The sequence below is a fragment of the Brachyhypopomus gauderio genome, chromosome 15 (genome assembly GCF_052324685.1).
Source record: "Brachyhypopomus gauderio isolate BG-103 chromosome 15, BGAUD_0.2, whole genome shotgun sequence".
Taxonomy (NCBI): domain Eukaryota; kingdom Metazoa; phylum Chordata; class Actinopteri; order Gymnotiformes; family Hypopomidae; genus Brachyhypopomus; species Brachyhypopomus gauderio.
Genome location: NC_135225.1, coordinates 16394282 through 16420422, shown reverse-complemented (window position 1 = coordinate 16420422; position 26141 = coordinate 16394282). Strand labels below are relative to the sequence as shown.

Below are 26141 nucleotides of genomic sequence, written 5' to 3'. Positions count from 1 at the left end.
ATAATTTGGTTCCGAGTGCTTAAGGCTAATTCTGACTAGAACAGATCATCTGATGAAATGGAAGCTCTCTAAAACCAGTAATTAGACATTTGTCTACAGTGCATGCATTGCGGCCTTATGATCTCTCCCGTCTTTTAACTCGGTTATTACCAGAAATCAGTTGCCTTGCCACAGTTATTACTGTGGGTTTTGTTTTTTAAACTGGCTCAACCACAGATGGAGTGAAAGTGGGGACAGCCAGGGGTTCCTGATTGGTCCTTTTCTATAACGGCGAATTTCCACATGGGCCTGCTTGGCGCGGTACGGTTCGATACGGATCGATTCGCAACGGAGCGGTACGGTCGCGTTGTATTTCCATTACAATGGTGGACCACCACAATGTGGGTGGAGTCGCTGTTAGCGCGCGGGTTGTAGTGTCGTGACATCATTTGTATGCAACCACAACACCGTACAACAATGGACGAGATGGCGATAGCGGAGGAGTCGCTCTCCTGTGACGCAACCTGTGACGACACTCCCTGGCCAATCAGTGTCATGCTGTTCTTCCACGTCACAGAAGTTTTCCGCTTTGGAACGGTTAGAACCTCGAGCGAGTAGATACGAAAAAAGTACCTGAAGGTATCGGCAAACTTGTACCTGGTACTAATGGAAACACTCACAAACCGTCGCGAATCGAACCGTACCGCACCAAGCAGGCCCGTGTGGAAATGCGCCATTAGTGTCACTCCCTTTGTTTCAGTGTCACCCAGATTTGAGCTTTGGGCTGTGAGTTTGGGAAGCCTCCTACAACTTAGCTTAATGCAGCAGGCCTTCGTGTTGTTTGCTGTAACCTTTTGGTTGTTGTTGCCTGAAAAAGACCTGCTTCATAAGCCATGTGGTACACAAATCTATTATGGCTTTTCTCCTCTTTGGGACCATTCTCTGTCTTACTAGACCTGAAAAATTAAGTTCCAATGTGCTCAGGAAGAAAGGGCTGGTAATGTGTTTGAACAAGTTTCCAAATGGTTAAGGAACTTTTCTTTGTTGGGAGAATTAAGCAGCATTTAAGAGTCTTGCTGTTTTAGAGATGCCTTCCATCAGAGCTTTTGGCTCTGAAATGAATGCTGTACTCATACCCGTTTCATCAAATGAGGGAATGGTCAAGTTGGTGACCCTGTGTGTATTTTTGTACTATGAAAATTATGAAAATGGATCCCTAATCATGTATAAGTTGATTAGAGCTGCTTGTGCCTTTCAAGCATGATGAGATGAGAGCAAGCTTGTGCCTTGTAAACATGGTTCCATGATTGTGGCTGAAAATGGAGGCGCTATCCCTCTACAGAACGTCAGTGACTGACATGTTTGATATTCCACCCCATATAAACAATCAAACAAACAGCTTCCTGTTGACTCCACTGGCAAAAGCAATGTGCCCATTGTGATAACATTACGGAGCATGCACAGTGAGAAATAAACTGGCACAAAAGACACATTATGCAGATGCTGTCATTGCTTTTGGCATCCACTTCTACCCAAGTGGATGGTGTTGGGTCAGGAGGGGGCTCTTGAAAGACTGGTACTGTGTGGCATGAGGTTGTTGGAAACTGCAGTCTCGCAGTGGTTCCGTTTGTGCCTGAGAAATGAGGCTTCCTTTAAAGTGTTGCGAGTAAAAATGAAAAGGTTGAACGGCTATGGACAGAATGAACCACATAAGATTAACTGAACAATTAGACTGAAAACGTTTATTTGTTGTGTATGCAATTACATCTGTTTTTTGCTCAGTCCAAGTTTGATCAAAATATGTTAGATCTGTTTTAGTGTGGTCATATTAAACATGGAAAACCCCACTGCATGTGTTGTATTAGATGAGAAGAGGTATTGTTAGGGCTAGAAATAGAGCTGCAACTAGCTTCATAGTCAGTGTTAGCATACTAGCATTGCACTGACCTTGGTAACATAGGACATGCTGCTTAATTAGAGAACTTGCTCACATGCAATAGGCAGAATAATTTTGAAACTAAGTTGCGTTTTGCCATATTCTAATGTATTGGCTGTTTTCTGATGTCTTTAGGTGTGAATGTGCCAACCCAGTACAGCTGTCAGGCAAACAATTCCAAAGGCGTGGCTGTCTCCAGAGAGGCACACATCAACATTAAAGGTGAAATTTCAGCTGGGTAGAGTTGAATGCATGTGAATTAAATTAAAACTGAATTTGGACATCTTAATCTGGACATTTGAATCTGGTAATAAGGGCACACACAATGGCAGCCAATGTCATGTCACTTTTTTATTATTTTAGACAATCCATCCAAGCTGTCCAATGTCACTGTGGTCAGACGCGAAGCCAACAAACTCATCTTAAGCTGGACTCCTGGACATGATGGATTTTCTCCTCTCAGTACTTGCAATATCGCAGTAAATAATTCTTCTGACTCAGTATTAGCACTTTTGGTGTGGAAGATTTCCTTGTGACAGTTGATGTTTTTCTTGGTTTTACTGCAGGTGAGAGAACTAGGCAGGGAGGTGGGTAACCCTACTCGGGTGATCAGCGTGCAGGTCCCTCCGTTTTTGTGTAACATCACTGGCCTGAAAGCCATGACCTGGTACAACATGAGTGTGTACTGCATCAATGAGATTGGCCACTCGCCGCCCAGCGCCTGGGTCCAGAGCAACACCACAGAGGGAGGTGGGTAGAGACTGAAGGGCTTTTCACATGGATGGCTCTGCCTGCCTCTTCATATGAAAGTGCACAACTGCCCCATTCAAAAGGGCTCAAGAGCAAATTTGCGCCACTCAGGAGGTACTAGTGACAACAATTAGCACAACTTGGTGCTTGACCTAGTCAGACTATAATTATGCATAGTGCACATGAGGAAAAATCAAGACAAATATATTTATTTTTTGAATGAGTTTGTTAGTTTGTGACTCTTCCAAATGCTAGAGGTCTATATCTATCATGTGTGGTTAAATTTGGTATATAGTAGTGATTTGAATGCTGTGTTGTTATTTATTTAGAACTATAGAACTATTTAACTATGAATCAGTAGGCCAAGAGATACAGTGAACAATGCTGTAAAGGAACTAACACAGTTATGACTCCATAATCAGTTATGAAGTCACATTCTCCAAAGTAACACTTTTTCATTTAAAAGTCCCTGTGAGAATAGGAGTGGTGGTGTAGTAGAAGCTTCCTCTTCTTTAGGGTGTGTTCACCTCAAGTTTCCTGTGCATTCTCATAGGAATGCCACTGAGATATTTCCGGTACTTGAAAACTGTTCTTTCATATACAACACGTGGGTGAGGGGAACACACTAGTATTGAATAGAATGGAGCAGGAGGTTTTTTCATAAGAATGAATGTCAATGCCAAATTTAAGACTGAAACATTTTCAGTGCCTTCAGCGCCTCCCCTGAATGTGAGCATTAACCTTAACGGGTCCACGCTGGTGATACAGTGGGTGGCCCCACCCCCCGACAAGGTGAATGGAATTCTGAAGGGATACGACGTCCTTGTCCATGATGGGAAAGATATGAAAAAGGTTAGTGACTGAACAAGGTTAATGGAAGTGTTTTTTAACCAACCACAGGCAAACCAACTTCAGCATTTGTCAGTTTTCTTATCTTTAAATTTCAGGCCTTTTCCAGTGGTGTTTTTGATTGACCCATCTGAGAATTGTTCTGTTGTTCTGATCTGGTTGATGTATGTGTGACGGCGGCAGTGAATGTTTGTGCAGGAAAGAGTAAAAGAGTAAAACATTCTGAAAAATTGCAAGACATCATCACAAACTTTGCACATAACTGTTTATTGAAAGAGAGTGATTACCAGACTGTGAGCAGACTAAGGATGTCCCCTGCACTGATGCTTTTCTTATGAGCATTATACATAATACATCAACACAACAACTATAATAATACAACCATAATAATACAACAATTCAACAACAACAACTACTACTACTACTACTACTACTACTAATAATAATAATATATTTTTATGGATACAATTTTCGACTTTGGAATTATGTAGCCTACTACCCTTTCATGACTCTCCTAGGTGGTCAGCCAGTCAGTTTAAATAGATCAAAGGTAATCATATAAATGACAGAGGTCCGCTTATGGGGCATTGTCCTTGCTGCCAAAGAAAAGAATGTTCATGCTGAAAAATCTGCTCCCTGCTGAAGCGTCAACCTTCATTAGTCACAACTTGTGTGCCATAAGACATTCATATATGAGTCATGACTGCAAGTTGATGAGAGAGGATATTGATACAAATATTAATATAAAATAATACAAAAATATTTATATAAGCATGAAGCATAAACTAATTACAGGTTTAATTTCATTTTCTGTTGTTAAATTGTAAGACTACATAGGATTGCCACAAAGAAAAATAAAACCTCCAAAGGCTTTGGTGAATATTTGAGCTTTGAAGTGCAGTGCCTTGTATAATCATTGAGACTGTAGGTGGACTGCAGTAGATATTTTCCTGTTAGGGCTCTGCACTATGGTTGGGGGAAGCTGGGATGGGCTTATGATCATCAGCTTTTGACATTTTTTGACATTGTCTAATTCTCTTAAATAGAGCTTTCATTTGAACACTGAAAAGATTCACTAGTTTCACTAGTGCGCATACTTCAGTATCTTTTATAGTATGCCTACTTCAGGAAACTTAGTAGTGTTTATACTTGAGTATCCTTAGTTGGATACTTCTGAAATTTCAGAGGTGCACATACTTCATTAATGTGTATTCAATAATTCCCTTATGACGGTGTGCTCCATAAAACTTTTATGCATATATTACAAATGTAGCATTTGTTCCCTAAAATGTAACCATATTGACAACAAGAGCATTTGGGCAGTCATGGCCTGGTGGTAGGGAATTGGTCTTGTGACCGGAGGGTCGTGGGTTCGATTCCCAGACCTGAGGCCATGATTGAGGTGCCCTTGAGCAAGGCACCTAACCCCAACTGCTCCCCGGGCGCCGGGCTAGGGCTGGCCACCGCTCTGGGCACGTATGATCCACAGTATGATCACACGTATGATTAATCCCCCTAGTAAGTAAGTTATGACTTGACTAATATTGTTCCTGAAATTATGGGTGAATCACCCTAAATTGTATACAATAAAATGCATTGTACTTTATATAGTGATTCTATGAAGAGCCAGTGTATTAACTGGTAACTGTTACTGAAATATTACACCCAGTCAAGTTAAGATATTACTTCTCAAGTGTTGACTGTGATGGATTTTTTCTTAGTTTCACATTGATAGCAGACTAATCCTTCCAGGTTTTCCTCATCAATTACATATTCAGTGAAATAAGCACATTTACACAAAGGGAAACTGAAACCTTTTGCCTATCATATTGTGAGGTGGAAAATACCTAATTTTCATAAGCTTCCTTTCTAGTCAGTTGGTTATCTTACAGTCAAAGTTCATTTTTCAGGAAAATGGAGCATTTTAAATTCAAAACAAAGCAAGACAAGTCACATAAATTATTTCTACCCAAGCTTTTCACCTGCATTTCACTAGCTATGCAATGCAGGTGCATAGCTAGGTCTGTCCTACTCATTTAGATAGCACACCCATGATAACACAATGGAGCTGAAGATGAGCTCACATCAGGAAACTCAGACAGACTTATATTTGTGTTATCAAATCAGATTTATTGTCCCATCACCAGAGTACAGGTACATCGGTGAGTGAAAATCTTGTGGGCGAGTTCCACAATTTACAGCGACAATATTTACAATAATATGTATATATTACAAACAATAAAGCTAGTGTATGTACATATAAAAACTTACTCTGTTGTCATGAAAATGGTCTAGAAAGAGATCCTAAGTTTATTTAAAACTTTGCAGTTTGGAATTTTCTTGAATACTTGAATACTATTAAACAACTGGATCCTCTCCTAGAGGTAAAAAAAGATTATTTCAGTGCTCAAAATTATTAGTTTGACTATCTTTGTAATATCTGGAAATCCCAATTTAATTAATGTGATCTTAATGATTTTTGGTTCCATTTTGCTTTAGTTTATTCATATTTCTATTTTCTAACTGAAGTCACTTTGCAGCGTATGTGGTCATCAGTGAGACACCTTAGTCATGTGAGTGAGGACTTGTCTGTAGCATGTCTTTGTAACCTTCCTCTTGCACAACAACATGCTCACTATCTTTGTATAAGGGGCCAGGAACTCACAGTGTGGAAAATAAGTTTTATCTTTTGTTTTTACCTGTTATGACTCACCATCGACTGCATGGAACTTTGGCACTGCTGGAGTGAAGAGCTAGTGTGCTGCCTGTTTTCTCAAAAAGTGATTCACCTACATATTGGCAGTGCAACATCAGTACCGGGAAGTGTGTGTAATCACAGCTGTTCTTCCTCTGACACCTGTTGCTCAGCTTCAGTTCAGTGAGTTGTTTTGTACTCACTTAGGCACACTTATATAACAGTCATACTAGAATTATCGTAAATGTCTTGCTGGACCGTGACTTTCAACCATAGTGCAATCAAGAATCAAACACCTGCTGACAGTGGCTAGTGAAGAATGGGAGTGTATTGTGAGTGTGCCTTTCCCAGCTGTTTCTGCCATGAATCTGATTTAATGCCGATTTGTCTGTAATCTTACAGCCAGCAGGTTCACAGCACAGTAAGAGTTGAAATGTGACCCAGACGTCTGCCTGTCACATGCTCCTCCCGTCAGACCCTCCACCCCCGTTCCAGAATGTCAGCATGCACTCCTTCCCTCCTTCCCTTTCTCACAGCGGTGTGAAAACAATAGTCTCTCTTCCTCTTTTTTGTAAGGCTCGTCACACTGTGTCTGTGCTTCTGTCCTTGTGACCACTGCACATGTTCCAGTATCAGCGTTTATTCTTCCTTCTATGCTTTAGTTTTACAAAATCAAAATCTGTACTTCCCAACCTTTTGAACCTAAAAGAAATGATAGGAAATACAATTTGCAGTAACTATGGTTCATGAAAGAAACAAGTTACATAAATTACAATTACTAATGATGAGCACTTTGAAAGTTTGTGCTCATATTTGTTTCATATATCTGTGCAATTCAAAGCTTTGAGACTGAGGCTGTACAACTTTAATTTGTACCATCACACTGAAACACAAATATTCGCCTGAAAATATCCTCCATAAAATCACTCTATCTCTGATGGATATTTATCTGTGTGTTCCAGATACACAGCATCTCGACACAGGCAGTAGTGGCAATGCACGTGTTTAACACCACATATAGTGTGGAAGTCATGGCGTGCACACAGGCTGGCTGTGGAGTAAGAAGCTCTCGATACTTATACTCTGTCCCAGAGATTGGTGAGTATGTATAAATGTTCATATTGTAATGTCTATATACATGTCAAAATAAAATCATCAATAGAATTTCCTGAATGGTGACTTCACTGGCCAGTCAAGAACTATTGGGCCAATGACTATGATGTTTGAGGTGCTAATCAAGGTCACTAGGTTGTCCCATCAAAATTTGTGAATTTATTTAATACATGTGAGTGAAGTTCCTGCTTGGTTTAATCCAGAGACAATGCCATTTGCTACAAACAGCACACTGTAATATGTAAACACTTTGTGTTTGTGAATTTCCATAGACAAGGACTAATAAATGATTATTATAAACTTTTTTTTTTTTACAAAAAGCACATTCCACATAAAGAAAATTGTGGCAGTTTAACCAAATTAGCTTAGCATGTGAATTTCCTCTGTATTTTGAATCTAACACCTGGAAATCTGAAATACAATTTTGCATAAGCAGATCTCTCTATGATTGAAACATATTCAACAATAATCTAGTACTGCAATACTTCAAAAGATAAAACATAGTTGCTGCTTAATGGTTGATTTGGAAATAAAGGGCACTATTTTTATTTTTGCTTGGGTCACATCAAGTCAAGTCAATGTTATTTATATAGCGTTTTTTTACAATACATGTTGTCACAAGGCAGCTTTACAAGCGGATGGCTCCAGACCCCTAATGAGTAAAAGTAAGGGGCAAGGAAAAGCTCTATAGGTGGGGATTAGGAAGAAACCTTGGCAGGACCCAAAATGGAACCCATCCTCCATTGGGCGGACCAGCAAGTAGAAATCCATATTTATACACTATATTGCCAAAAGTATTCGCTCACCCATCCAAATTATCGGAATCAAGTGTTCCAATCACTTCCATGGCCACATGTGTATAAAATTAAGCACCTAGGCATGCAGACTGTTTTTGTGAAAGAATAGGTCACTCTCAGGAACACAGTGAATTCCAGCATGGAACTGTGATATGATGCCACCTGTGCAACAAATCCAGTCTTGAAATTAAATATTCCACAGTCAACTGTCAGCTATATTATAAGAAAATTGAAGTTTTTGGGAACAACAGCAACTCACCCACGAAGTGGTAGCCTACGTAAACTGACAGAGTGGGGTCAGTGGATGCTGAAGCACCAGTGTTGGGAACTTTAAAAAAGTAATTAGTTATAGTTACTCACTACTTGTTAAAAAAAGTAACTGAGTTAGTAACTGAATTACTCTATAATAAAAGTAACTCGTTACCAGAGAAAGTAACTATTTGCGTTACAGTTAAAAAAAGTTATATGCCAATGAATAAGGATTTTTTTTGAAAAAGCTGTTTTCACAGTCAGTTGAAATGAGTAGATCAGAAAGGTGTTTAACTTGTGATATTTATTGCACATCCACAGACCAGTGCAGGATAAAATCCTTTAATATCCCAAATCTTTGTAAAAAATAAAAATAAAAATAGTAAACAGTTACACTATATAAAGTGCATTTACATCTATCAAATAAAATAAAATTCTCTCAATCTGAGACAACTGTTTGTTCACAACAGAAGTAAACTTAACAATACAACCTATATTCTTAATTAAATAATTTAAATACCCAGTCTGGTAGACATTCAGGAACTTCAAGTATTTTCTTAAATAATGTTTATATCGCCACCTTGAAAATGCAAATTTTTCCTCCTCGCCATTTCTGTCTCTTCTCTGTTTGTGTCGTGTGCTTCGGCGCGCGTGTAAAAACACTGGCTCTGATTGGCTACCATAACTCTGCCTGAGCCAATCGCTTATTGACTTGTTAAGTTAAACAGGTGTTACACAGAGAACTGTGACCTATCAAGGTCTGTTACTTCTCACTAGTCTGGGCAGCGGTCCGCTCGGATTACTGTTAGTATATCAATATATAGTAACGCACCGCTTTTAATGACCAGTAACGTCAACGGCGTTGTAACGACAGGAAAAGTAATTAATTATATTTTCCCGTTACTAACAAAATGACGCCGTTACCTAACGCCGTTATTTTTAACGGCGTTATTCGCAACACTGTGAAGCACATAGTGTGAAGAGGTCAGCAACTTTCTGCAGAGTAAATCACTACAGACATCCAAACTTCATGTGGACTTCAGATTAGCTCAAGAACAGTGTGCAGAGAGCTTCGTGTCGAGCAGCTGCATCCAAGCCATACATCACCAACAGTGATGGCTAAGTTACCTTGAGAAAGTAATCCGATTACTGATTACTGATTACTCCTTTTAAAAGTAACTTAGTTACGTTACATATTACTTGATTTTAAAAGTAACTACGTTAGATTACAAGTTACTTTAGTAGCTACATTCAGCAGCAAAATAAAATTTTCCAATACTCACTTTATTGGAAGTGCATTTTTAACAGTAACAATGTATTGAAGCAGGTTCGGTAACCGAGGCAGAAACTGCTTAATCCAAAAATCCCGAGGAGGGAAACTTTATTGATAACGCAACCCTGGCGCGCGCAGGCCCCCCCCCCCCCCCCCCCCCCTGTCACTTAAAGTGCAAGACTCGCCGTGAGGAGTAGGAGTCGCTACAGTATCTCCTGACATTACGTTTGTGTAGCTGCGCGGTATTATTTGTAAATTTATTTGTAAACGTAATACAAGCGAACTGGGGTGGGTTTCCCGAAACGTTCGTAGCGCCAAGTACTTCGTAACCTCTTATGAAACGTACGAGGGTAAGAAGTACTTAGCGCTATGAACGTTTCGGGAAACCCACCCCAGTTCAGTCAGACAGCTTGTGAAACGAAATACCATTACAATTTCAAGCATTTTAAAGTAGGCGACATTAGTCAAAATTTCAGCACTTTTCAAACGTGGAACACAAAGCAACATTAAAATTGGTCAGGTAAATGTTCCTTCCCCTGTTTTTGAGGGGTGTTTCTTTACACTACCACATATCGTTACGGGAGGACACTGCACAGAATGACTTGTAAAACGTGCTCGCGCTCTCACAGGGTCGCGCGCAGCGTGCGGAGTCGAGTGCTACGGTCAGACGCAAAAGTAGAACTGAGCCAAGAAGAAAGCAAAAATATATATTTTACTAGGGAAAATATAAATAGTAACGCAGTTATTTGGATAAGTAACTTTAATCTGATTACTGGACTGGAAATAGTAGCGCGTTATATTACTCGTTACCGAAAAAAGTGGTAAGATTAGAGTAACGCGTTACTGACATCACTGATCACCAAGTGTTAGCATACATCACCAAAGCGTCAGATGCAGTGGTGTAAAACACACCACCACTGGACTCTAGGACAGTTGAGGCACGTTCTCTGGAGTGATGAATCAAATCCAATGATTGGGTAACACAGTGGCTTGGTGGTTAGCACATTTCCCTCTTTTTCCAATAAAAACAGTTGTCTGAGTGTCTGTGCATGAATGTGTGTGTGCTTCTATGCTCAGTGACAGGGAAGGGACCCTGTCACTAGATTCACTAGATTGTGCTTCTCCATCCGGCAATCTGATGGACGAGTCTGAGTTTGGCAGTTGCCAAGAGAACTTGTCTGACTGCATAGTGTCAAGTTTGGTGGAGGGGGGATTATGGTGTGGGGTTGTTTTTCAGGAGCTAGGCTTGGTCCCTTAGTTCCAGTGAAAGGAACTCTGAATGCTTCAGCATACCAAGACATTTTGGACAATTTCATGCTCCTAACTTTGTGGGAACAGTTTGGAGCTGGCCCCTTCCTCGTACAACATGATTGTGCACCAGTGCACAAAGCAAGGTCCATAATGACATGGATGGCAGAGTCTGATGTGGATGAACTCGACTGGCTTGCACAGAGTCCTGAGCTCAACCCGAAAGAACATTTTTCGTGTGAAGTAGAGCAGAGAGTCAGGCATTCTCGTCCAACATCAATATGTGACTTTACAGATGCGCTTCTGGAAGAATGCTCAAAAATCCCCATAAACACACTCCTAAACCTTGTGGACAGCCTTCCCAGAAAAGCTGAAGCTGTTATAGCTGCAAAAGGAGGACCAACACCATTTTGAACCCTATGGATTAGGAATGGGATGTCACTTAAGCTCATATGTGAGTCAAGAAAGCTGAGCGAATACTTTTGGCAATATAGTGTAATTCTATTTCTAGGCTGAGCAGTCCCTCCATTGTGATTGTCCTCAGGTAGGAGTCAGCATCAGCGCATGTGCTGGTGTTATCAGTACATCTGCTGGCGACATTGGCACAACCGTCCACTGCATCGGAACATCTACTGACAAGCCAAACCATTTTTTAGGTGCTTTTATGGAATTGTCTTTGTAGAAACATGTAACTAAGATACAAAATACAGGTTAAATATGTAAACATCAAATTAAACAACCATAGCAATGGAAGCTAATACCATGCCTACAAATGATTGTGCTTAATGGTAGCATATATAATGAAAATTATATGGGGCCCAGTACAGATTCTTGTGGGACACCATATTTTACTTTTTTGTGTTCTGAACATTCATTATTTACAAGGACAAATTGGTATTTATCCGTCAGATAGGATTTGAACCAGGAGATTGCTTGACCTCTTATGTTGTATGTTGTATTTGATGGTCTCAAAAGCAGCATGTCAAAGAGAATAAGAAAACAAATGTATCATTTATCAGAGGATATGTTACGACTACTCGCTAAGGCGAGACACAACTTCATATGGACCAACAAACTTTGCCGATAGGGCTGACCCAGACACAGGCAACAGAACCAACACCTGATCCCCAACTTCGAATGATCGAGAAACCGCTCTTGTATCGAAACGGGATTTCATTTTGCGTTGCACGGACGCCAAAGTGTTACGAGCCAGTTCACATGCTGTGTACAATTTTTCCCGGAACGAACTAAAATAATCCAACACGTTGCTCGGTGTGCGCGGGTCTGCAGAAAGCAACTGTTCTTGTAGAACCTTTAACGGTCCCCTAAGTGTATGTCCGAACACCAACTCGGCTGGGCTAAAACCCAGAGATTCCTGTGTAGCAGTGCATACGGCGAACAACAGAAACGGGAGCCCCTCATCCCAATCCTTTTCTTTCGAGCAACAAAATGTCTTGATCATTGTTTTCAACGTCTGATGAAACCTTTCTAAAGCGCCCTGTGATTCAGGGTGATATGCACTGGAGGTCTTGTGTGTGATATGGAACTGTTGCATGGCTTTACGGAACTGTGAGGACATGAAATTCGTACCCTGATCAGACTGAATGGTCTTGGGTAAACCGAAAGTAGTGAAAAACTTCACAAGAGACTTCACCACAGCTGGGGTTCTGAGGGAACGGAGAGGAAATGCTTCCGGGTAACGGGTGGCAGCACACATAACCGTTAAAACGTAACTATAACCGGATTTCGTTTTGGGTAGTGGTCCCACACAATCAATAACAACGGATTCAAACGGGCTGTTAATCACAGGGATAGGCCGTAATGGCGCAGGGGGAATAACCTGGTTAGGTTTCCCAACAACCTGACACACATGACACGAACGACAATACCGACTCACGTCAGTTTTCATTGCGGGCCAGAAGAAATACTGCAATAGTCGCTGGTAGGTTTTTCTCACACCCAAATGTCCAGACATGACTTGATCATGAGCTATACTCAGCACCTGCGGTCTATACGATTTCGGAACAACCACCTGGAATACCGTACCCCAATCAGAGTCAGTGTCCGCGTTACGCAGTGTCCATTTGCGCATCAACACCTTATCATCATAAAAATAAGCCACAGAGTGAGTAGAGATGTTGGCTTTATCTACCGCTGACTCAGCGCACTGAGAAAGAGTACCGTCCTGTTGCTGAGCTGCAATTAATTCCAGACGACTGAAAGGCAGTGAGTGTACCATGTGAACATCGTTTTCTGATGACTTGGAGTTTTTCGGACAGGTAAGAATAGTAACATCATCGTTCTTACCTTCCGCCTGCTTAACTGTATCACACATAAACGAATCGGAGAGGTCCTCCACATCAGCAAACTTCCTGCTCTGAGAGCGAGTCAGGACACAGGCTCTGAACACCGTGGGATATTCATCTGCAACAGACTGAGTACAAACGTCCGGTATAGGTGTCACCTCTGGCAGCGACCAACCTAACGGGCCAGCGAGATCATTACCCAGAATAAACGTAACACCGGGTACAGGCAGCTGCGAGCGGACAGCCACTTTCACTAATCCCGTCACCAAATCACAGCGCAAATAAACCATGTACAATGGCACTTTCAAAACTCTCATGTCGAGGCCTTGGACTAAGACATCGGTCCCACAGCTATTCATTTCGTCTAACGGGAGGACAGAATCTACCAGAAATGACTGGGCAGCACCCGTGTCCCTCAGGATACGTATCGGCTGCTGAACGGTGTCTGTCATTGATAACGCTACCGTTCCGTCCAGAACAAAAGGGGCAAACGACGCGTCAGGTGCGTCCAAAACAGACAGTGAACTTGAAGGGCTTGGGGGAGGAGAACCTACCAATCCAACTGGTTTAGGTACCGTACCGACCTTCTGCTGGGTCTTAGATCTCAGCTTAGGGCAAGCCGATATAACATGCCCTACCTCATGACAGTAGAAACACTCACGGGTCTCGGAAGAAACCGGAGCTTTCCTGGGATTCTGGGGACTATCTTTTCGTGAATCCTGACGGTCCCTACGGGGCGTAGGGAAAACAGTTTTGTGCGTAAGCACAAATTCATCGGACAAAACCGCCGCATCCAATAGTGACGCTACTTTTTGTTCATTTATGTGAACCTTTCCGGAGCACAGGATTTAAACTCTAATAAAATCAACTCCTTGAACTGTTCAAGGGTAGCGACTTTGCACGCTGAGCACCATTTCTCCAGTAACGCAGCCTTTTCTCGGGCAAACTCCACATACGTCTGACTACTAGACTTCATATGTCCGCGAAATCTCTGGCGATACGCTTCGGGTACTAACTCATAAGCCCGTAAAACAGCAGATTTCATAGCGTCATAATCCAAACTCTGCTCTAAAGTCAGAGCAGAACACACTTCCTGAGCTCTGCCTACCAATTTGCACTGCAGAAGCAAAGGCCAAACATCGTTAGGCCACTGTAAAGTGGTGGCAACCCTTTCAAAAACAGAGAAGTACGTGTCTACCTCACCTTCTCTAAATGACGGAACAACAGATAGGTTTTTGCTCACATCAAAACCGCCATACACGTTGCCTGCGGAACGGGGTTGCTGTGAGACTACACCAGGTGAAGAGGCCATGGAAAACCTGCGAGGAACAGGGACAGGGGTTTCCGTGCCGCTCGAGGTGCTTTTAATGCGTGACGCAGGGACAGGTGCTTTCACAGCGGCAGGGACAGCAGGGGTACTGCGTTTCAACTCGAGCTCCAATTCCAACTCACGTACCCGTATGTCCCTATGCGTCTCCAGCTCGAGCGCAAGCGTCCTTTGCCGAGACAGCTCCAAATCTAACTCCTTCAACCGAAGGGCCAACATAGGATCCACCAGAGGCGAACCTAGACAAGGATCCATGCCCGCCTCCCGAGCTTCAACTCCCGCCTCCGCGAAATTTGAAAGCTCGGTGGGTTGGGCAACACCCGTCGTCTCGTCCTCCTCAGGGAGTATCTGCTGCCTCACCAGCTCCGCATATAGTTCAGCTTTAAGAACCGCTTTTACAGCAGAACGGGGCATGGAAATATCAAAGAAATCCGCGATTAACAACAAGTCGTCCTTGCAACATAAATCGAACTGTTCCAATGAAGGGAACAGCGTAAATTGCTCAAAGTCAAATCGCCCAGACATAATTACCAGGAAGTGCACCAACAATACCAACACACGAATACACACCACTAAAAAAAAGAGACGAGCCCCCAATTCTGTTATGACTACTCTAGGCTATAGCCCTAACAGAGAATGAGTATATCATCAGGCCCGTAGCCAGGGGGGATCGAAGGGTTCGTTCGATCCCCCCCCGCACCCGCACCCGCACCCTCCCTCCGTACACACATGCCCCTCAAGATAGGTAGGCTATTCAATGAATGAATTGTTAATCTCCGGTGAATATACAGACAAACAAATAAGGACAGCAACAACAGACTCACAACAAACTTATAACAGTGTTGCCAACTGAGACACGCGCATTTGACCGTTTTCACACGCTCACACGCCATACATCCGATTTCTCACGCTGAAAAAAATCTAGTTTATTTATCTTCGATCTACATCTATGATTCGGGTTTCCATCCAAACCTTTCGAAAAAATAATGCGCAATTTCCAAATTTCGGCAGAAAAAAATGTGAATTAAGCCTTGTTTCCATTCATTACAGTTATGCGAATAAACTTTAGATCACGTGAGAGGACGCCAAACAATAGTGGTTTTACGTCCATCTGGCAGTTACGCATTTTTGCACGTTGAGGTTGTGAAACATTTTTTTTTTCTTTTCTTTACATGGATAAGTTAAATTCAATTTTTGCTCTCTCCAGAACTGTTTTTGTATGCATTTGCCATCTTTACATCGCGATCATGTACAGAACCACTTGACTTGAGGCATGATACGTCATCGTTTATGCGAAAAACCCTTTTCCATCCAGTTTTTCCGAATTTTGGCGATGCGATAGTCTAACTTTTCCACCTCCTCCTAGCGTAAACATCTTTTTGCGATATTTGGTCTTTTTCCATCCAGCTTTTTTCATGCGCATTTTCAAAATGCGCAAAAAACCCGGTGGATGGAAAACCCACTGAGTTACTAGTTCGCTCTGGCGCCAACCACTGGCGATCGATCGCTATAGGCGCAGCATAGAGGAAACATATAAGACATAACCCCCCCCCCCCCCCCCCACTCCACTTTCGGGGGAAAAAGATCCCCCCCATCACAATGCTGGCTACGGGCCTGATCATGGAAAAGAGGGAGTGAGATAGATATGAATGAAATGACTAATTTATTCAAATTATGGCCAAGGGATGTAAATCCAGGACACGACACAATGCTCAAAATAACAAACAAAAACGTCTCTAACCAAAATAATATCAACTACCTAACCTGATGCGTTTTAAAGAAACGAAAGTAAATGACAATAACCTGCCCTAACTACCTATGACAAAACAAAGAGAACGGTATAACCAAAAGAGCGTCGTGTCCTTTCTTCCCGTCTGGGCCAAATTAACAAGCACAACTATATTCACAGATATTTACACTTATACACACTTTTTATATACATAAACACATACAATATATATATCAGCTACCAAGATCAAAAGGGGCAAATCCAGACTCAAGTACAGGGACGAAATAATTCAAAGTCAAATACCAGAAAACCAACTTAACAAGCGAAAGCTACTATAACACACCAAACGCCTATATGGAGAAAGATCTCCTCGTCTTGCTGATTCGTCGGTCTTTTAAAGGTGGGACTTCGGGTCTTGGGCAGTGAACAGCCAATCCACAACAACCAGGAAGAGGGAGAGTGACATGGTTGAAGGAGACACGCGTCTGGACCTGTAGCGTCAGATACCAGCAACGCAACGACCAGCAGTGGTCGTAACAGGATATTAAGAAAAATAACTCCAGAACACGATCTGTCTGCAAAAAAGTAAAGTTGTAAAGAAACTTTCTCTATAACTTTGGTGATAGAGGACACATTACAGTTGGCCTATAGTTCATGGGGAATATGACCAGGTTTTTTAATAAGTGCCTTAATGACAGCAAGTTTATATGATTTGGGGATGTAGCCTAGGCTCAGAGAATAGTTAATTATAGTAAGCAAAGGTTCTACATTATTAGGCAGTAGTTCTTTGAGTAGATGAGTTGGTATAGCATCCAGTATACATGTAGAGGGTTTGGCAGAATCTGCCAAGGAAATAAGCTCCCCACGACCATTTGGGGAAAAGAACTCTAACTCTAAACAAGCATCAGAGCTGACCAGACAGCTGCCAGATTGACAGAGTCTGAGATAGCATCACTAATTATCAAGCTTATTGTTAGAGAGCTTCATAAAACTATTACTGCTGCATTCCTGTGGAATTAGGAATTACATTTGGCATGATTCCTAGTTAGACTCGATACAGTTTTAAATAGGGATCTTGGAAAACATGACTTAAATTATAGCCTGCCACGTTGGAAGCTTTCCTTTTTACCTTTTTAAGGTCACTTGATCAATGTTGACATATGTACAGTTGAAGGAAATTGTTGCCCTCATTATACATGTATGTGAAATGTGTGTGTTCCAGATTTGCCTCTAACCCCATCCTCGAGTCCAGACACGCATGGTTCAGACTCTGTGTTCATAGTGTTTGGAGTGGTTTGCGGTTTCTGTCTGCTGGTGGTGCTGCTTATTGTGGTTATGTGTCTGCGTAGTCGGATACTAGAGTCTCATCTTGGGTGAGTAAGGATGCATGTCTCAATCTTTCCTCAACATGAACTTAGGCACAGTAAACCATAGACAGTAATATTTGTTGGTCCATTCTAAGGCACTACATACACTCACCAGCCACTTTATTAGGTACACCTTTCCAACTGCTCATTAACGCAAATGCTGAATGTCAATCACATGGCAGCAACTCAATGCATTTAGGCATGTAGACACGGCCAAGACGACCTGCTGCAGTTCAAACCGAGCCTCAGAATTGGGAAGAAAGGTGATATTTAAGTGACTTTGAACGTGGCATGGTTGTTGGTGCCAGATGTATTTCCGAAACTGCTGATCTACTGGGATTTTCACGCACAAAAAAGAGAAAAAGAGAAAACATCCAGTGAGCGGCAGTTCTGTGGGTGCAAATGCCTTGTTGTTGCCAGAGGTCAGAGAAGAATGGCCAGACTGGTTCGAACTGATAGAACGGCAACAGTAACTCAAATAACCAGTTGTTACAACCGAGGCATGCAGAAGAGCATCTCTGAACACACAACACGTCGAACCTTGAGGCAGATGGGCTACAGCAGCAGAAGACCACACCAGGTGCCACTCCTGTCAGCTAAGAACAGGAAACTGAGGCAACAATTCGCACAGACTCACTAAAATTGGACAATAGAAGATTGGTAAAATGTTGCCTGGTCTGATGAGTCTCGATTTCTGCTGCAACATTTGGATGGTAGGGTCAGAATATGGCGTCAACAACATGAAAGCATAGATCCCTGCCTTATATCAATGGTCCAGGCTGATGGTGGTGGTGGTGCAATGGTGTGGAGGATATTTTGATCAATAAGGTGCGATACACTTTCTCACCACTAGTGGCGGTAGTGCATCACTCAGATGTTTTAACAACGTTTTTAATACATAGAAGATGAACCTTGCTACCAACCGAGAATGGAAACCTATTTTAAACGAAAAGTAGAAGGCAAAATGAAGACAACTCGTCAAAAAAGTCCAAAGAAAACAGAAAATGAAATTGTCAGAAAGCCATTGTTGATGTTACTGTTATTGTTTATTTGTCACTAATATGAAGAGCAGCTCAAGTTTAAAAGATTATCAAATATGTTTGCAGAAACAGCTATATTTTCATTTGCATTTTATTACATTTATATTTGTTGTTTATTTAATTTAAAACATTTTGAATGTATTTAGTTTACAAAAAGTACTACTACTACTGTTGTTTATCACTAATATGAAGAGCAGTTTCTGGTTCTACTGCACAAAAGTTTTAAAAGGCAATATTTTCATTTGCACTTCATCAAATTTATTTTTACAGTTTTTATATTTGAAACATTTACATTGAAGATTTTGAATTTTTTTCATTTTTATGACCACAATTTTATTTATTGTCTATTCGTGATATTATGTTAAAAAAGCTATTTTTGTGTTGATAAGTCTGAGTGGTCTGTTGACTGACAGTAGTATTTGTTCAAATAATAATGTTATGGACAGGTTACAATATAAAAAAAATGTTTGTGATTATTTGACAGGAGTTTTACTTTTAAGCTGTTAAAGTAAATTATTAAATGTAAATACAATACAAACTAAACCAAAATTTAGAATAATTATACTTTTGATCTTGTGCCACTTTATGTTCAACACATCGGGCTCTGAGATCAAAAAGGTTAAGAACCCCTGCAACAGAGCATCTTTGGGATGTGGTGGAATGGGGAGATTTGCATCATGGATGAGCAGCTGACAAAACTGCAGCAACTGCGTGATGCTGTCATGTCAATATGGACCAGACTCTCTTAGGAAGGTTTCCAGTACCTTGAATCTATGGCACAAAGGATTATGGCAGTTCTAAAGGCAAAAGGGGGTTCAACCTGGTACTAGCAAGGTGTACCTAATAAAGTGGCCGGCAAGTGTATGTGCTTTAATAAAATAGGCAGGGGCACCACTTTCTTGGGCAATGCTGAGTTAAGAGCTCTGTTACCTTCAGCTGTGAGCTAGAAACACATTTAAAAAACTTCCCTCATTCTTTGGCAGTCATTACAGAGCCTCTGACACACAGCATTCCCAATGCTCATGAGACTGTACCATAACTCCAAAACACATGCCAGTGATGATTATCTTTTTGCCATGTACATTTAAATCCTCAAAGTAAAACCAGACGGCTGTATGGTGCGTCTGAGTGTGTCTGTCTGCAGTCTGTCATTGCTGTATTGGTATCATGGCTCTCCCGACAGGAGGTTGCTTGGAACCGGACAGAAACTTCCACCTGTTATTGAGTACAGGCCACAGAGGTCCTACAATCGATCAGCCATTGAAATCACACGTAGGTCAAGCGATATCAGAATTGTTTCAACTATCCTGTTGGTAAAGCAGCTATAGTGAGGAGCTAGCAACACCAAGGTTAAGGCTTTGATTTCTATGAAGCACTCACAGAGTTATTACAACATATGCCAGTCTGTCAAATGCAGTATTACACTTCAGGTTGCCTCCATGAAATACACAAAGAGTATCTCAGTATGTAATATACCATATATCTAAAGAAGTTTTCCTAATACCAATATATCTATTTTTTTCTATCTGCTTAATTGCTTAATACTATTGAACCCCTTAAGGATTCATACTACACGAGATTCAGCCTAACCCAGCTTAACACAGTTCATCTTAATCCATGTAGTTGCAAACCTGGGGATCAGTGAGGAACTCCAAGCCAAACTTCAGGAAGTAATGGTCCTGAGAAGCCTGCTTGCTGTTGGAAAAGTGCTTGGGGAAGGTTAGAAGCAAACCACATCTCTGAGCTTCTCACAGAGAAGCTTCCACACCCTTTATCAGCTCAGCATTTGTATTTGTTTGTAAGCAATAACTTGTTTCCTTTTACAGGGGAGTTTGGAGCTGTAATGGAGGGCCACTTGAAGCAACCTGATGGAACCAGTGAAAAAGTTGCTGTAAAGACTATGAAATGTGAGCCAGTTATGGTTTGTTTATGTAAAACATGCCTTGGTACATTTGAATAAGAAGCCTAGATTTCATTTGACGAAGCTATCATGCCGAGTGACACTAACCCTTTCCCCCAAAATGCTGGCTAAAATGGATGGAAATAACACAGAATGGCCACTATGAGCACATTTAGATGACTCCATCCAGCCCCTCTTAGCATTAATCTTTGTATTGCAAACTCAACAAACAGCTCCATTTTTATTTTTCAGTGGATAATTTCTCTCAGAGGGAGATAGAAGAGTTTCTGAATGAGGCTGCCTGCATGAAAGACTTTAACCATCCAAATGTCATTAGACTATTAGGTAAGTCATCCAGTTAGTCACAATGATTCACAGATTCTTCTAGTTTTATTACCTTTACCATGGATTCACTTTCAACCCATTCATAAAGGAGTATGTTTAGAAGTGGGCCCGGGGCACTTTCCCAAGCCAATGGTCATACTTCCTTTCATGAAGTATGGAGACCTCCATAGCTTTCTGCTTCGCTCACGGCTTGGAGACTCTCCTCTGGTAAGTTCCCATAAATTATTTTTTATTTCCTCCCCTGCTTTTGGCAATAATTCTTAATTATAGAATGTTACACTTCTGAAATGGAATAAATATTTGTGTTTTGTGTGTGTGTGTGTGTGAATGTGTGTGATGTCATGTATACTGTGTCTCAGTATCTACCCACACAAACTCTCCTGCGGTTTATGATTGACATTGCACTGGGAATGGAATACCTCAGCACCAGGAACTTCTTACACAGAGACCTTGCAGCACGCAACTGCATGTGAGTGTTTTTCCATTCTCTTGTCATCATAAAGCTACGACTGCAGCAGTAATTTCAACTCTATAATGATTTGTCTGGATTTGCTTTCATTTAAATGTGAAAGTATGTGCATTAGAGATTTGGGTCCCAACCAACAGAGTACTACTGTAACGGTGGGGGTAAAAAGCATATATTATTACATATAGACTGAACTTAACAGATAAAGACGGACAGAGCGTGAACAACATGCTAGTGAATGTAGCATGCTGAATGTAGTGAACATATAACGAAAAGCAATTAAACACAAAGGCAAATAAATGACAAAACAATGAAATACTAAACTTAACACAAGACTACATAAACACGATAACTCAAGCCCATTTCCGATATCTAAATATGAGACGTGAATGTAGAACCAAAGACTCTTTTAACCGTTTAACCATGTAACATTACATAAACCTACAACATTTACCTGAGCATATCGACCAACAGACATACGACATGTAACCTAATAAATGAAACATCAGTAGATACAATATCTTTGTGACGCAGAGGCAGAGGCTGTGAGCAAAAGGCTTTATTATCCATAACTCAAACTGAAATACTCAGGCCACTAGGCAGATCAAACACAACAGAATACTCAAGGTAATGCAGGTAAGTAAAGCAGCCACAGGCGTATGGCAGGTCCGGTGCAGAGCAGACGTTTCCCACGTAGCGAGGCGAGGGGTGCAGGCTGTACGCGCAGCACTGGACGGAGCGACCTGTGGGGATTTAACGAGCCCGAGTCCAATTAGTGCCAGGTGCTAATACTCGGGTGATTGGGAGTGAGGGAGTGACCGGGAGTGAGAGGGCGTGCGCGGAGTCGGAGTGGGCGTGTGTGAGAGGGAAGGAGTGTGTGCGTGCGCCCTCTGGTGGCGCCTGGGCTGACCCACCGTGACAATCTTCTGATCTCTCAGACATGCATTCTGAAGCTTTAACTAGGAATCTTATACATCACATGAACACCCATAACGGAAGACAATGAACCTACACTTTTTGGTTTGATACTTTTAGAAAAAGAGTGTCATTAAAATAAATACCAAAAATTTCCAGAGGGAATCAATAGCTGCCAATACCAATATTATATGGCAAACCATTTGTCAAACAGGATCAGCAGTGATCAGCAGTGGCATGATTGTGGGTATTGTGTATGGTCAAGATAATTATGTACAGCAGTTTTGCTGTGGTTTTCACATATTTGTTTAGATAAAATTCTAGCTAACTGTAGACAGTCTGGCCAAGTCATGTTGTCTGAAATTTACCACTGATGGGCTAGAGAATGGCTACAGAAGGGATGCAAACACTGCCTTTAGATATACTAACTATACCTACAACACCTACAAGGTGTTTCTACTGAATTTAATACTTTTTTCTTCCAGGTTACGTGATGACATGACTGTATGTGTGGCAGACTTTGGCCTCTCAAAGAAGATTTACAGTGGAGACTATTACAGACAAGGCAGAATAGCCAAGATGCCTGTGAAATGGATTGCCATAGAAAGTCTGGCAGACAGAGTCTTCACTGTGAAAAGTGATGTGGTCAGAAGCAGCTCTGGTCTTCCTGTATGCTTCTTCAAGCATTATAAGCATTACATTATGATTTTATAAGCTGTAATTGTCTGCTTGTTTCTTTTAGTGGGCATTTGGTGTAACCATGTGGGAGATAGCCACTAGAGGCATGACTCCATACCCTGGTGTCCAGAACCATGAGATCTACGATTACCTCCTGGAAGGACATAGACTAAAGCAGCCAAATGATTGCCTAGATGAACTGTGAGTGTGTCTCTTGTTCTTTCCTCGTTTGCCATACATTTACAGATCAATCTTATCTCAATATAAATTATTCTGTGGACCCGCTAAATCCATTTATTTTAGGACTTACCTAATCTATTTCTGACTCTTGACTGATGTGTGTGCATGGATGGACTACTTATTTGTATTTGCTTGTTCACAAAATTCATTTTGTGCACTAATTTTTTTTTTCACACAAAGCATTTTATTTATTATGAATCAAAACTTGCCACATTTAACAAATGAATAATGGGCATCAGTCCCTACAGTAAAATCTGCTCTCCTTTCACAGGTATGACATCATGTTCAGCTGTTGGTGTGCAGATCCCGTGGACAGGCCCGGCTTCATGCAGGTGCGGGAGATGCTGGAGAAGCTGGCAGAGAAACACCCCGAGGCATCAAGCAGGAAAGACATCATCTACATCAACACAAGCTTCCCTGAGGAGGAACCTCTGGCAGAAAGTCCCCTCCTCACCTCCTCGCCCTCCTGTAGCCGACAGACCACAGATACATCCGTCGTCACTGCAGACATTCATGAGAGGAGCTCCTCGATAGAGGAGGACGACCGATATGTTATCGTCATCTCCTCAGAGGACCCCTCTGTTGTGGCGCAGAGTCGCACTGTGAACACTCCTCTTTTGGCAGACTCCAGTTTGGACAGTGGGGACACCATCAGGGAAGGAGTAGAACTGCAGCAGCCCTATAGTGACATGGCACATTTGCTCTGAGGCATTAAGAAAAACCTCTGACGGGGACTTCAGTGCTCTAAAATCTAACATTTCCATCCAACGATTTAACTAATTTAAAGCTGCTACAATTCATTTTGAGATTGTTGCTGACAAACATTCAGTCTCATGCCCTCAGTCCAAATGTTTCTCCCAAGCATATAACTCCAAAGCATGGATACTTTGAGCTTAGCCTATCCAAATATATGCACATGCAAAATAAATGACTGGCAGTAGAGACAGTCTCCATATAGGGACATCAGCTGGTTAGTATAGCCAGATTATTTTAATATTTATAGTTGCTGATTGCAAAGCTTAAAACAGCCACAGAATGTTTTCTTTCACAATTTTAATGATACCTACATAGTCAAGAGCTTAGACACAATAGTATAAAAATTGTATAACAGATTACTTACATTACCTTTAACTGGACTGTAGTTTCAAGTTCCAATCATGATGGACTGATTCGTTAGAAATTTGGCTCTCAATGTTCTCTGTCTAAAACACTGTATTAAGTTTTTTTTTCTTTTTGTTTTGATGCTTTCCCCTTCAGACTAGCTCATGTCACAGCACTGTACTCGATTTTGGACATAGCCATACACGATGTTTTAGAAATACCAATATCAAGCTTTCTGAGAGGGTTTGGGACATGCCCATCACCATGCTGAGTAAAGAGACTTTAGTAACAACAGGTTCATTCACTTCATGCACAGTAAAGCAATGGCAACAATGATCAGATGAGAAAGTTATCTTGGCGTTGTACAACATTCTTGCAGCATCATGGTGTTCTTTTTAGGCAACAATTTCATGATTTTATTAAATGCACCCCAAAGAAATACAGAGGTCCAGACCTTGGTGACCTCACTTTTGGGTATGGCTATGATTTCAGATAGTTAACACTAGTAACAGGCATTATGCATATGTAAAAATGCCTAATACTGAGAATGGCTAGTATTTTTTATTAAGATTTTAAAGAGATTTTTTCAAAACATGGAAATCTCAAATTACATTGTTTTTTTATAATTGTGAATTATTGAGCAAATACGGTGTACATAGAATTTATGTATATTAGGTGTGCATTTGTAAATATGATATACATAGTCCAGATGTTTATATTTTTTGTTTTCTTAGATGTGAAGCTGGTATAAAGTAGTACGAGAGGAGAGGAATGCAATACCACACAACTGAAAGGGGGCTTAGCTGAAAGAAACTGTTAGCCTCTTTCTAAAATGTATTGTGATCAAACTATGATGCAAGGTACTCCATCAGTTTATATGCTTGTGAAATTATTTGCAGGTACAGGTATTTTAATCTTCTGCTTATTAAATGTTTGCTAAAAGATGTTTGTGTGATTTTTCCATTGCTTAGGCCAGCATTTCTCAACCCAGTCCTCAGGGTCCACTTGATGGCTCCTGCGCATCCTGCAGCACGAATGGCGAAATTCTAAGTTAGAAGTAGTCTATATAGATTATCATGGAAAAACAGCCTTATTGAATATAAGCATGCACTCCATACGGAAAAATCCTCATACTTATCGGCTTTAATAGAAAAACATAAAAACAATCCAAGACTCCTATCTAAAATTGTATCTAGCCTAAATAGGAATCATGACCAAATCAAACAGTAACAGTTTTATGAAGTTCTTTAACGGTAAGATTGATAAAATTAGGGGAAAAATTAGTCATGCTATCTCAGACCCTGTCAACCACTATTTGAAAATCCCTGATGTTAATAAATAGGCCTAACAATTCTGCACTACTGAATTTAATATGGCTTTAGGGCTAAATATTTAGACTGAATAACACCACTGTAATAAAGAATTGCATCCTATAGGATCATATAAAGGATAAAGGTCAGGCATGCAATAAACTCTTTACTGTATATCATTATGTTGCCTAAGTGCAGAATGTAGACTAGCTCCTAAGTAGTTCAATGTCATAGATCAATAATTTCCAAAAACGTATGCTTAAGTTTATAGACACTTAAATCCTTAACTTACAGTACTAGTAAGTAATACTTTTATTTAATTATCACGTTATTTAAAGATAAACGTTTGGTATTACAAGATGGCGTGTAACGCGCATCTAAAGGAACCTTAAGTGTGACACTGACATTTGTATATTGTTTCATTCTGAAGGACTTCTTAGTTATATACGTATATCCTCCACAGTTTATAATCGAGAAGTGATGCAAGATTAATCGTGTTTCGAATATTACGTTAGTTCAGCGTTGTCA

General features: G+C 40.9%; 1 protein-coding gene across 1 annotated transcript in view; it reads left to right on the top strand.

Annotated features, from left to right (window-relative positions):
* Positions 1-25247, top strand: part of mertka (c-mer proto-oncogene tyrosine kinase a) — a 32698-nt gene extending 7451 nt beyond the window's left edge. Inside the window, exons 5-19 of the mRNA XM_076973895.1 lie at positions 2051-2137; positions 2279-2394; positions 2482-2665; positions 3372-3517; positions 7172-7307; positions 17474-17624; positions 19842-19930; positions 20282-20377; positions 20485-20565; positions 20811-20903; positions 20992-21110; positions 21263-21372; positions 22770-22929; positions 23027-23163; positions 23474-25247. Of these exons, the coding sequence (XP_076830010.1) occupies positions 2051-2137; positions 2279-2394; positions 2482-2665; positions 3372-3517; positions 7172-7307; positions 17474-17624; positions 19842-19930; positions 20282-20377; positions 20485-20565; positions 20811-20903; positions 20992-21110; positions 21263-21372; positions 22770-22929; positions 23027-23163; positions 23474-23909 (2141 nt within the window). The 3' untranslated portion in view covers positions 23910-25247. The remainder of the gene's footprint in view (positions 1-2050; positions 2138-2278; positions 2395-2481; positions 2666-3371; positions 3518-7171; positions 7308-17473; positions 17625-19841; positions 19931-20281; positions 20378-20484; positions 20566-20810; positions 20904-20991; positions 21111-21262; positions 21373-22769; positions 22930-23026; positions 23164-23473) is intronic.
* The last annotated feature ends 894 nt before the right edge of the window (positions 25248-26141 follow it).